This window comes from Lontra canadensis, unplaced genomic scaffold (genome assembly GCF_010015895.1).
Source record: "Lontra canadensis isolate GAN:19392208 unplaced genomic scaffold, GSC_riverotter_1.0 scaffold56, whole genome shotgun sequence".
Lineage (NCBI taxonomy): Eukaryota > Metazoa > Chordata > Mammalia > Carnivora > Mustelidae > Lontra > Lontra canadensis.
The window spans coordinates 6,803,419-6,817,455 of NW_022631050.1; the positions used below are offsets into that span (position 1 = coordinate 6,803,419).

The 14,037-nt window shown below is 36.5% G+C and overlaps 1 protein-coding gene across 5 annotated transcripts in view; it reads left to right on the forward strand.

The window, feature by feature from the left end:
- The window catches only part of VPS8 (VPS8 subunit of CORVET complex), a 247,168-nt gene that overhangs the window by 49,595 nt on the left and 183,536 nt on the right, over window positions 1–14,037 (forward strand). For all 5 annotated transcript variants that reach the window (XM_032875548.1, XM_032875551.1, XM_032875549.1 and 2 more), the window contains 6 exons: window positions 83–253; window positions 7,057–7,131; window positions 8,019–8,054; window positions 9,399–9,489; window positions 9,922–9,968; window positions 10,938–11,027. In XM_032875548.1, the coding sequence (XP_032731439.1) occupies window positions 83–253; window positions 7,057–7,131; window positions 8,019–8,054; window positions 9,399–9,489; window positions 9,922–9,968; window positions 10,938–11,027 (510 nt within the window). The remainder of the gene's footprint in view (window positions 1–82; window positions 254–7,056; window positions 7,132–8,018; window positions 8,055–9,398; window positions 9,490–9,921; window positions 9,969–10,937; window positions 11,028–14,037) is intronic.

Here is a 14,037-nt window from a genome sequence, read left to right on the forward strand (position 1 = left end):
GCCAGGCTTTCTTTTTGTCCTGAATGATAGTGTAGGATGGGCCTCACCTTTTTTTTTTTTTTGTGGTGTGCTTGATTTGCAGTGGATAAACTCACGCACAGTTGTGCTCTTGGACAGTGTGGAGAAGTTGCATGTGATTGATCGACAGACTCAAGAAGAACTGGAAACAGTGGAGATTTCAGAAGTTCAGTTGGTCTATAACAGCAGCCATTTCAAATCCCTGGCCACTGGAGGAAATGTTAGCCAGGCACTGGTAAGGGTAATCGATTATCTTAGAATTCCTTTGATAATCTTGGTATTTTATTGTTGTTTGTTTTAGAAATCGGAACTCTGAGAAGTTATCTTGCTGTCTAGATTGAGGTGGATATGGATGTGGATGTGTTTATAAGTATTCAGGAATGTGAACTAAAACAGTAATTCCTGTTATCTTTTCTTCAGAAATGTGACTGATTTAATACCAAAGAATTTTAACTTTTATACTAAAATAATGAAATGCAGTTGAAAATTTATGGGAAAGAAATTGTACAAGCAGAATATTTTAGAACGTTTAATATGGTGGCAGTAAGCCTGATAGATTTAAGGGATGAATGGCAGAGATAGGTAGACTGACTTGGGTGATTGGTAAAGGCCCAAACAGGTATGGTGGCTAAGGGCATTAAAAGATCAAGATGGCTTTGAGAGAAAGAAAGAAGATTCTTTAAGAATAGGGGATAGATGAAATGTAGGAATCTGGAGAGAAGGAAGACACATGAGTATTACCTTAGTATTTATTTTACTATATCTTAAGCAACCACGATAATGGCCTTTAGCAATTTACACAAATAGTTTGCAGCTAAATTTCTTCAAATTGTGATTTCCTAAACCATTAATTTGTAAGAGGGACATCTAGAGGCTTTCCTGGGTAATTTCTTGAAAAAAAAAATAGTAATGGTGTTCATATTTAATGAGCATCTATGGTGTGATATGCAGCCATTATTCAAATCTCCCTGAGATATTAGAACTTCAGAGTTTAGATATGAAAGGGTCTTCCAGCCACAGAATTTAGAAACCAAGACAATCTATAATAAGAAATGGTAATGTAGTAGAATTCACTGAAGACTAATTATTCTCCCATACTTAGATATTTTCTTGTGTCTGAATGGTTATTAGAAATGGTGTTAGACTTTGAACTTGCAGTTTTGGCCAACATGGAATAATGGGCACTGGATTTACTCTCCTATATAGAAGGCAAAAAAAAAAAAAACCTTTTCAGAATACTGGACATCAGGCAATGAAGGACAGCGGTCCCTGACAAAATGGGAAACAAGTGACAGAGCCCTAGAGAGAGTTTCCAGGCTATAGCTCAGGGGAGTGGAACCCAGTTGGAGCCTAAAGGACTTCATGAGCTGAGACTGTGGGAAGACTGGTGGGTTGAGCTTGTAGGACCGGATACTGGAGAAGAGAGCAAGCACTATACCTATGGTTCCCCTTGGTTATTCAGCAGACTACTGATCAGCAAATGCTGATCCTACCTGAGGCCAGGGAAAGAATTATTTGATAGATTTAAGAAGGAACTATATCCAGTACTCACATTGGCTTGTTTATACCAGCCAGAAGGAAAACTTAATGGTCTATAGGACATTGGGTAGAATACTCAGGACCATCTTGCCTCTGTAGTGGGGAGTAATAAGGACCACAATAAACACTGTTCTGGTCCCCACTACAATTCTTAAAAATAAGACTAGAAAGAATCAAACTGTTTCCAAGTAACTTAACTACCCCACAAAACAAAGCACAGGAATATTAATGATACAGAAATTTCCAGAACCCAACAAGGTAAAATTCATAGTGTCTGCCATTCAGTAAGATTATGAGGCATGTAAAGAAGAAGAAAAGCACAATTTATAGTGGAACAAAGATCAATCAAAACTGAGTTAAACCTGGAACAGAATTAGCAGATAAGGACATAACAGTTATTACAACCATAGTCCATAGGTCCAAAAAGTTAAGTAGGGACATGGAAGATACTAAAGAAGATGCAAATCTAACTTCTAGAGATAAAAATTATTAGTGCTTGAGATGAAAAATGCCCTGGATGGGATTAATGTCAGAGTAGATGAGGAAAAAACATTAGTGAACTTGAAGATAGAGCAATAGAATCTACCCAAAGTAAAACACAGAAAAAATAATTAAAAAAAAATATTTATGACCTGTGAGACAGCATTGGGTAGCCTAATATATGGGCATTTGGAGTCTCTAAAGAAAAGGAGGGAGAAAAAAAAAGGAAGAAATAGTGGCCCAAAACTTATCCAAACTATAAACACAAATTTTCAAGAAGCTCGGTGAACCCAAGCACAGGTAAAATAAAGGAAACCATATATAGATTGATCAAAATGACTGGCACAGAGAAAAATATTAAAGCAGCCACAGAGAAAAGTCACATTAAATGCTGAGGAGCAGCAGTAAGTATGAGAGCGTATCTCTCATCAGAAACAGCTCTCATTACTTTGGAGCTTTGGAGTAATCTCCAAAGATAGACACATGGCCAACAAGCATAGCCGAGATGTTCAAACGTCGTTCATCATCAGGGAAATGCAACTCTAAACCGCAGTGAGCGAGCACTTCTCACCAAGTAGACTGACTGTGTAACTCAAAAGGCAGATAGTCTCAGGTGTTAGTGAAGATGTGGAAAAACTGGGACTGTGACACGCCGCTGGTGGGAAATGGCGCAGTTGCTGTGGAAAACATTTTAGAGGTTCCTCTGAATGTTGAACATATTCATTTGAGCAGTATTCATTTGAGTAGTTCTGCTCCTAGGTATATACCCAAGAGAAGTGAAAACATACGCCCATGCAAACACTTGTTCACAAATGTTCATAGCAATGTTATTCATAATAGCTGGGAAATGACAACCTTCCAGACGTCCACCACTTGGTTAATGGGTAAACAAAAAGTGACCTAGCCATGTAATAGACTACTTTTCTGCAGTGAAGAGGATGAACTACTGACACATGCTACAACATGGATGAACCTTTTTCAAAAATACTATGTTAAGTGGAAGAAGCCATAGAGAAAGATTGTTTGATTCTGTGAGATGTCCAAGAAAGCCAAGTTTATGGAGATAGATATAGATTAGTGGTTACTCGAGACTGGGAGTAGGAATGAAGGTTGACTAGAAATGAGAGCAAGGAATCTCTGTGGAATGATGGGAATGTTCTCCAACTGGATCTTGGTGATGATTGGGCAACTGTAAATTTATTAAAAATTGCTAAATTTTACATTTAACGAGTGAATTTTGTGGTATATAAATTATACCTCAGTACTGTTACATAACAAGAGCTATTGACTATTTAAAACAAAAATAATATATTATAATGTTTATGATAATGTAGAAGTAGTAGTGTGAATGATGAAAAGTAATATACAGCAGCAGGGAATGGGGTGTAGAAGTATATCATTGTAAGGATTTACGTTATACATCAAATTGTGTAATATTTAAGTGTACAGGGAGATAAGTTAAAGTTACATATTGTGAATACTAGAACAGTCACTGAAAAAGAAGTGGTGTAACTAAATAAGTTAATAGTAGTGACAAAACGAGATGTTAAATATCAAATTCAGTGAAGCATAAAAAGGGGAATAGACAAGTAGAAAAAACAGTTAATAACCCAAACCCAACCATATCACTAATTACAGGAAGTATAAATAGTCCAAAAATATTTCAATTAAAAGGCAGAGATTGTTATGGACATTGGGGAGGGTATGTGCTATGGTGAGTGCTGGGAAGTGTGTAAGCCTGACGATTCACAGACCTGTACCCCTGGGGCAAATACTACATTATATGTTAATAAAAATAAGATAAAATAAAAATATAAAAATAAAAGGCAGAGATTGTCAGACTGGATAAAGAAAAGCAAGAACAATTCTATGCTGTCTACAAAACACATTAAGTATAAAGACATAGATATAGTAAAAGTAAGATGATGGAAAAAGACATAACCCATGCTAACTCGAATCAATCGCTAGATTTCAGAGTAGGAAATATTGTCAGAGATATAAACAAATTTCAGATTGATAAAAAGGGGTTACAAGAAGACATAAGAACTTTAAAGTTTTAAGTACCCCGTGTCAGACCTCCAGTATACATGAAGCAAACACTGACAGAACTGAAAGAAACCAGCAAAGCCACAATTACACAAAACCCAACAAAACCCATCTGTCGTTATTAGAATTAGTAGACAGAAAATCTAAGGGCATAGAAGACTTAAACACTACTGACCAACTGACCTAAGTGACATTTATAGAATATTCCTCTGAAGGAAAGCAGATTACAAACTTTGTTCAAGAGCATGTGGTATGTGCACCAATATAGGTGATATGCTAGGCTGTAAAACAAACGTCCATAAATTGTTCAAGGAATCATCAGGGTAAATCTTGAAAAAACCCAAATATTTGGAAATTAAACAACTGTTTTATAAATAACCAATGAGTCAAAGAAGACGTCTCAGAGGAAATTGGAATATATTCTAAACTGAATGAAAATACAACTTACCAAAATATGTAGCCTACAGTTAAATCAGTTTTTTAAGGGTAACTCACAGCATTAAATACTTACATTAGAAAAGAAGAAGCTCTCAAATCCGTGCCCTTCTGTCTTAATTAAAGAAATAGAAAAAGAACAAAATTAAAGTAGATTGAAGGAAAAATAAAAAGGTGAACAAAAATCAATTAAATAGAAAATGGACAGACAGAAAATCAAAGAAATCAAAAGCCGGTTCTTTGAAAGAGAAATAAAATTGGTAAACCTCTAATGATATTAATCAAGAAAAAGAGAAGACACAATTACCGGTATCAGGAATGGGAGAGGTGTCCTCACTGGGGAGTCTATAGATATTAAAAGATGTGCATAACTTTACGCCAATAAATTCAACAACTTCAGATGAAATGGAAAAATTCCTTGGAATACACGAATTACCAAAGCTGACTCAACAAGTAATAGAGAATCTAAGTGACTGTGCAGCAGTTACAGAAATAGATTGTTTTTCTATAGGAAAGCTCCAGGCCCAGATGGCTTTACTAATGAGGTCTGTTATATAAGGGGGAAAAAAAATAATGGTTATAGACAAAAATTTTTTCAAAAAGGGACCACATTAACTTTTTTTGTTTTTTTAAAGATTTTATTTATTTATTTGACAGAGATCACAAGGAGGCAGAGAGGCGGGCAGAGAGAGAGAGGGGGAAGCTGGCTCCCTACTGAGCAGAGAGCCGAATGAGGGGCTCTATCCTAGGACCCTAGGATCATGACCTGAGCTGAAGGCAGAGGCTTTAACCCACTGAGCCACCCAGGTGCCCCCACATAACTTTTTATAAGACTAGATTAACTCTGATAATAAAATCAGAAAAAGATACTACAATAAAGAACACTACAGACTAATGTTCTCATAAGCATAGAAACAAAAATACTTAAAATATTAGCAAATAGAAAACAGCAATGTATAAAAAGTAATAGATTATGGTCACATGCTGTTTTTCCAAGGCATGCCAGGTTGGTTTAGCCTTCAGAATCTGTATAATTTACTGTATTAGTTGATTGTTAACGAAGAGCCCTAATTATCATCTCAAGACAAACAAAAAGCATTTGGTAAAGTTCAATATCCATCCCTGAGAAAACTCAGCAAATTAGGAATAAAAAGGAATTTTTTCAGGCATATAAACAAGGGCATCTATAAAAATCTTATAGCTAACATCGTACTTAAAGTAATATTGCCAAAAAAACGAACCAAAATCAAAGCAGAGGACCCTGATTCTGATCAGGCTTCTTCTAGAGAAAATATGGAAGGTGGAGGAACATGTTAAAAGATTCCATGTGGATGCAGTTAGCAAAGTCTAGATAGTAGGAAACTATGAGAAAAGTATCCAGTTTCTCAGCAGTAAATTTCAAGGAAAATAAAGGATTAAGATGGATAAACTTAAAAGAGCGTTAAGAGACCTATCAGCCAGCTCCGATAATGTGGCCCTTGGTCAGATCTTGATTTAGACACACGAAATGTAGAAAAGGCAAAAACAAAATAACAAAAACCTCAACAATATTTGATATTTGTGAGACCATTTGCAGTCCAAACACTGCATATTTCATATTGAGGATTTTTACTTATTTTATTTTTATTTCATATTGTTAATTTTGAAAAGTAGACTAATGCAGTTGTGGTTATGACTGATTTATTATGCATATACTGAATTTTTATAAATACTCAAAATCTAAGAATCATCTCAGAATTATACTCTGTATAGGGTAGTCCGTGGGAGTACAGGTGAGGCAAGATTGGAGATGATCTTGTAATTGATGAGGCTGGTTAATGGCTGCAGAGTGTTCATTGTATATTCTCCCCACCTTTGTGTACATTTTTAAATTTCATAGTGAAAAGTTACCAGTTATTGTGGTTATCAATTATTCACCATTTATATACTTGGGGACATTTACAAATATTAACGTAGTTAAATTCCACAGAAACTGCAGGGTTTTTCAAAGATGGGATAACTGAATGTCAGAAGTTTGAAAGCTGTTTGGAGTAGGGTCATACCTTCAGTAGCAGAGTCAAAATTCACAATCCAAATTTATCACACGATAGGTTTTGTTTCTCTTTAGCTGGGCTAGGCTGACTCCCATATGTTACGCTGCTTTGTCTTCCTGTTTTTCCTTGTGTTTTAGGTTGATGTTGATTTCAAAGAGCTTAGAGGTACCGTTTTCAAATGGCCGTGTTATTCAGTGAATGTCTGTCTTCCAATAATGGGAAGGTTGCAACAGTTTCCCTTTAGATTTTGAAAGTTGGCATATTCCTCCCATGTCTCTCTTATTCTGAAAAGTAAAATGACCATATGTAAGCAGGGAATTAACTTTTTGCACTTTGTCTTTTCTGCTACTTCCTCTGAGAGACTGGCACTTGACTGACATTTTTTCCCCACTAATTTATGGAATAAAACTATGTTGATCTAAAATTCTAGTCTGTGTACGTGACATTCTTTGTCTAATGAGACTTCTAATGCATGTGATTTTTACCTTTTTTTTTTTTTTTATAGGCTTTGGTTGGAGAGAAGGCTTGTTATCAATCCATCAGTAGCTACGGTGGTCAGATCTTTTATTTGGGGACAAAAGTAAGCTCCTCTGCTCTGTAACTTGGCATTTGTTTGTGTCAGGATACTTGGGGCTAAGGAGGTTTCTGGTAAAGAGAGCTGGGCATTGTAAAGTGAATATTGATAGCAGTAATCTAAAACTTTTAGGGGAGATATATATATATAATGTAATTTTATTTTTTTAAGGGGATTTTTTTTTCTTACAAGTAAGCTCTACAGCCAGTGCAGGCCTTGAACTCACAATCCCAAGATCAAGAGTCTCATGTTCCAACTGACTGAGCCAGGCAGGCTCCCTTTTCAGGGGTTATATAGTTGTGCTTTTTGGTTTTTTTTCTCTACTTTTAGACATGTTTTTACTTTCATTTAGGTTATCATAGGATGCTTATTTTCTTGATTCAAGGATATACTTTCCTAATTTTCACATTAATGTTTTCATGACCAGGAAGGTACCTTATCATGTATATTTGTCATATAATTAAGATGCCATTTAGCTTAAATCATCAGCTTAGGGTATATTAAAATGCATTGAGGTGTTTGACTTAGAATAGAATCATTGGAATAGGAGATTTTTTGTATATCAGTTTGTTCCTTGCTTTTTTTTTCTTATTAACTTAGAGAAATATTTCTTCATTGTTACAATTCAAAATATTATCAAGTTAGTACAGGGATTTGGGCATTCTTTGTTCCTTCCCTGTGGAATTAACTCCTTGGATGATAGACTTAGTGACCGTTAAATGTTTTATTTACTCTTTAATGTGGGCCCTTAAAAACCCTTTAGTAGATACCTCTCACTGTAGTATGAAGTATTTTTCCTTAGATGTAAAATGAGATGTGGGACTGGGACAAATGTGTCTCCCAAACAAGGCTGTTAAAGATGATCATTTAATTATGGTTTCTTTATTTTCCAGTCTGTTTATGTAATGATGCTGAGAAGCTGGAGAGAGGTGAGTTCGAAGTAACTTTACATGTTAGGGCTGTGAATTGATAGTATCTTAACATTTGTTTTTGACCTTGCTGAAAAAGATTATTTGGATTTGTGCTTTTTAATTTCAGAAGTGTACATCAGAATCACTGTAACTGTTAGGTACTTGATTTGACAAAACTGGCTTTAAATGAGGATTACATTTAGCGGTTTATCAGAAAATTTAAAATAACAGTGGTTTCAACAAGATTTCTCTCTTTTTAAATATTTTATTTACTTATTTGACAGACAGAGATCACAAGTAGGCAGAGAGACAGGCAGAGAGAGGAGGAAGCAGGTTCCCCGCTGAGCAGAGAGCCCAACGCGGGGCTCCATCCCAGGACCCCAAGATCATGACCCGAGCCGAAGGCAGAGGCTTTAACTGAGCCACCCAGGTGCCCCCAAGATTTCTCTCTTATGTAAAAACAATCTGGAGGTAGGGAGTCTGTGGCTAGTGTGGCAACTCTATGGTCTTTAGTAAACTATCCTTTTCCCCCAACCTTGTGTGTGAATTCTTATCTCTAGTTCATTTTATGTTCGAGTATGGCTGATGGAGCTCTAGCTCTTAAGTCCACATTCCAGGCAGGAGGACAGGGAAGAGAGGGCTGGCCCCTGCCTTTTAAGGTCATATCCCAAAAAGGCCAGACAACACTTCCACTTACCTGTCATTGGCCAGTGCTTAGGGACATGGCCCCGGGTGGCTACAAGGGGAGCTTAGAAATGTCTTTAAGCTGGTATATTGCTGTCTCAGATACACATGGGATTTGTTACTAAAGAGAAGGGAGTGAATGGATGTTGTGATAAACAACTAGCCATTTTTGTTAACAGTGACATTCTAGCTTTTTCCTCTTTTCATATTTAGGCCTTGTGGCTGCCTGTTTTAGTCTGTACAGTCACTGTACTATACAGTGCTTTAAGAAATTATTTTTCTTAGGAATACGGTAGTCACAGGGGTGCATGGGTGGATCATTTGGTTGGCTCTCTGACTCTTGGTTTTGGCTGAGGTCATGATCTCAGTGTCCTGGATAGAACCCTGTGATGGGCTCTGTGCTCAGTGTGGAGTCCGCTTGGAATTCCCTCTCTCCCCCTCCCCACCCTGCTTGGGGGGGACGTGCTCTCTCTCTCTCTCTCTCTCTCTGTCTGTCTCTCAAATAAAATATAAAATCTTTAAAAAAAAAAAAAAAAGAAGAAGAAGATAGCCAAATGGTCATTGGAATAATTTTAGCTGTTAAGCAACAACTTCTGAAAAGGTATTAGGTAGAATAGGAATTCCAACTAGTAGTTGATTAAACAGAGGGGTCTATCTTTTCTCATTTATTCATTTTAGAGAGTGGATCATCTCCTCAAACAAGATTGTCTTACAGAAGCCTTGGCTCTTGCATGGTCTTTCCATGAAGGAAAAGCGAAAGCTGTAGTGGGTAAGTTAACAGAATACCAGTATAGTATACATTATTTAGAGTAGAGAGAATGAATAATAATAATAATAATAATCACTCACAGAATACTTTTTAGTGTAGTGTTCAAATATTTTATGAACAAGGTGTTTCCAAACCTAACAGACTTCCAGTGAGAAAAGTTAATGACAAATACAGGATATAGAGTTTTAATGTTGCTTTTTAAATTATTTTGTAGGGAAAATTCACTGTTGAAATAAAAAGGAAGTACATTGATATGTTATGTGGTCCAGTAGATGGGAGATGCTCTTATTATGGCAGATTAGTCAACATTTTGATACCTAGGCTTGTTACAGTTATGTCTGTTGTGAGCACAGGTTGTAAATAAAAGACCGTAACAGTTTCAGTCCCGAAGATGTGGACTTTGTTTTTATGCCGGATTTTGCTTCTCTGCAGGATTATCAGGAGATGCCAGTAAGCGCAAGGCTGTTGTTGCCGATCGGGTGAGTATCTTAATAGGGCCTTCACTAGGGTACAGTACAGATTCGCTTTTGGTATCAGTTAATAATTTGGGGGCATAATTAGGTAGATGGCTACAGTCAAGGAGAGAATATATAAAAAACAAGTCAGTTTATAATTCCCTGGTATCATCCTGAATGGTTTTAAACTTTCTTCTTATCACCTTTCCTTTTTTTTCTTGCTTACTCTCATGAAGATGATAAAATTGTAAAATAGCCAAAAGACAGCAGAAAAGAGGAGGGAGAAAGCCAAGGATGTGGATTATTTCTGAGCCTAATTATAGCCCATAGAAAGTCAACTTGTGTTAGTTTTCATAAACGGGTGATTATGAGAAATAGAAATACTACATGTGTGTTTGTGTTGCCTGAGGTAGCAGAGAGGGCTAATGTTTTATGATTATTAATTAGCATTAAATTGTTAATGTTAATATTTAATGTTGGCTTTATTTCCCCAATCTTGACTTGGTTGAACCTGTTTATTACATAGTCATTCCTCTTTTTTAAAAATTGTACAAATGCATTGGTAAAAATAATATTCCAAATTAGTGTAAGCATATAGAACACATGAAGAGAAATTGGTCACTCTTCAGACGCATGAATTGTTTTCTCAATATTTGCTAGAATACTTTAGGGATTTGTGTTCTATCCGTGTTCTTGAGGGAGAGACCTGCAGCAGAGCATTTCTGAAGAGCTGGACTTCAGTTTTTCATTTTCTGAGCAGCAGAGCTACCACTGAGGTCCAGAACCTGGAGATTAGCAAATTAGTAGTTTCCCAAGCCTGAAAGAAATTAGTAGTCTGGGCTTAAAAATAATGGGAAATAAAGGCGCTAAAATTTTAAATTATATTTTTAATATAGCTTGATTCTGTATTATTTAGGAAGATCCACACATATTAATATTGAAAAATATTAGAGATATGTTTTGATATTTTATACAAGGCTATTTTCCTTACAGATGGTAGAAATCCTCTTCCACTATGCAGATCGAGCTCTGAAAAAGTGTCCAGACCAGGGAAAAATCCAAGTGATGGAGCAGCATTTCCAGGTACACTTTTGTACGTGCTTCTGAGAGACACTGCTGTGAATCGGTCTAATACCGCTCCTTTATGTTACTTGAGAATGGAACTTTCATGTTTTGGTTGAACATTTTTCAGCATTCAGAACTTTATCTCAGGGCTTTTGCAACATTCTAAATGATGACATTTTGAAGTAACAGGTCACATGGGAACAGATGTGGAAACTGTTGTGGAGTGTCGATGCAATCAGCTACTTAGTCTCTGTGGAAGGAAAGATATGTCTGTGAGGGTGCAGACCCGTGAACTGACACCTTACTAAAGTGGCTGCCACTTTGCTGATGACTAACATTTCTGTTAACTAGGCTGGTTGGAGAAGAGGTGCACTACCAATGTTTAAATTTAGTTCAAGGAGCACCTGTGATTCAACAACAGATTGGTTAACCACCCCCCTCCCAAGATCTCTAAAATATGCAATGAAAGAGCCTCAGTTTCTCTTGGAATCCATGAAAATGGAAGGCGAGGAACAATTTAAAGACCTGTACAACTCTTATTATGTGATTTGTACTGTTGGTAGTGTCTTCAGTTATATTTATTGCAAATCTCTGTTTGTCCTTTCCCATTTTTGAGCTCCCTCACCTCTCCCTTCCCTACCTTCACTTTTAACAAAAATTGAAGGGTCAACAAACATTTTCTAAAAAGGACCAGATGGGAAAATTTAGGCTTTGTGAAGGGGCCATATGGTCTCTGTCACATATTCCTCTTTGTTTTCTTTCTTTTTCTTTTTTTTTTTTTAAACAGCGCTTAAAAAATTTAAAAACTGTTCATAGCTATGAGACGTTCAGAGGCAGGCTTGTAGTGTGTAAAATAAACATGGTCCTTGCTTTCTTAAAGTTTGCAATCCAGTCAAAAGAATGTTTGTGTACATTAATGGAAATACTTAGAAGAAATCTAGGAGTTTTGATGTTCTGAAGAGCAGGCACAGCTTAGATATTTCCTTATCTTCATTCAATGTTAGTAACTTTGGAAGACAAAGATAGATAGTGCAGTTAAGAGCTGGAGGGTGTGAGAGAAGGATTTGGTTTCCTGATCTGTGCTCTTTAATGCCACAGTAGCAGGCTTCTGGCAGAGTAACTTTTATTAGTTTGGTTGTAGGCTCATAGATTTATCAGTAAAGTAGAGGAATAAGCCCCAATAAAATTATGAAATCAGCTAACTTAGGAGGAAGACATAGCAGAAAGAAAGCACTCAGGAACAATAGTATTTGGCAATAATACCTTGTATATAAATAAATTTGTATATCATTGCAGTATATATAGAATGCAGTATTTTAACAAGGGGATGTCTGTTACCAAGAAATGATGGGATGGTCTTTATGAAAGAACTCTGGCCATTGAAAGGTGTGCTTTTTGGAAGAGACCTCTAATAGGGAACACTTGGAGGGACTTATGAGGGGTGTGTGTATATGAGTGATACAGAAACCACTGTGCTGGGGAAGGATGTGGCAGAGAGCTGTAAAAGAAGAAAGGAAAAGGAGGTGATGTTCTGGTGGAGAAATGCAAAAGAATCTTGCATGACAGGGACTGTAGATGATTGTTTCTAGTACAGATTATAAAATTTACAGAGAAACACACCATAATGGGGATGTGTTCTTTAGATATACACTGGAAGTTTCATTCTGCTGAAAGAGATCTGCTGCAATTTTTGATTAGCGATTAAGTCTTCTAGAAGGTAAAGGAAACAGTGGTAGGAACCATTATTCTGGGTTTACTTTTTACCAGTGATTGGGGAAATAGAATGGATAGACTCTTGAGGGGAAAAAAAATAACCACTTTATTTAAAAGATTGTAATAATGTTGAGAAATAAGCTCAGCTTGAATCTTATATTTTAGAAAGCACATATTTCAGAAGAAAAATATGGGCACAATCTCATGGTTATAGGCTTCAAAAAACAAATGGGTTCACAAAGAACAGGAAATTCTTAAATTTTGACATAATAACCACAAAAATTCAAAGACAAAGGAAATGGGGAGTTAGTTTAAATGTTGAGAGAAGTATCTGTCTACAAAGCACAGATCAGCTATGAAAGATGGAGAGAGGCAGATAATCAAAGATATATGTCAAAGGCATCATGAACCTATAAGAAAGGAAAATAGTCCCTGGGCTGTGCCTACCAAAATGCTGACGGCTACCAAAAAGGGATTTACACTGAGGATCTACTACATGCCAAGTACTATGTAAAGTTGTTTTTTTTTTTTTTTAAATAATTTTTATTTAGTTCTCACAACAACTCCATGAAGGTGGATGCTGTTTTTAATCCCCATTGCATGGATGAGGGAAGTTGACCTGGGAGAAGTTAGGTGATTTTCCAGGGTAGCAATGCTCATAAGTGGTGAGGTCAGTACTCCAGTCTAGGCCTTTCTGGTTTCAGAGCCCAGCTCCTAACTAACTGTTGTTTTACATAGTTGTTTTTCAGAGCAAGTGTAGGGAAAGGACCCATGAGAAAGGGTGACTGATGTTAACAGGTGACCAAGAATGAGAATTACAGCAAACATCGAACCCATTTAATGCTCACTTTGTGGTAGGCACTGTTAATGCTTTACACATAGTAACTCATTTAATTCTTCCATAACTCTGTAAGGTGGGTACTGTAAGGTGGGTACTGTAATTATTCACATTTACAGATGAGACTGAGGGACAGAGAGGTTAAGTAACCTGTTCCAGGTCACGCAGTTCATAAATGATAGAGCTGAGATTAGAATCCAGGAAGTTAGGCTTCAGAGTACACGTCTGGATTGCTATACTGTACTAAAGAACAGCGCTTCTTATGTTCCTTCCAGTTTCATGAGCACTCAGAGAGCATGGTCTTTAGATTGGAAAAGCCTAGTTAAAAATACATTAAAGGAAAAGCTGAAGCCCAGCAAATGTGACATATAGTTTGTTGCATAATGATTGTTTAAATCTCAAAACCCAGTGGAATTATAACCCAGATACTGTTTGAACAATCTGTGTTGCTATTCATAGTTTTTAAATAACTTTGGA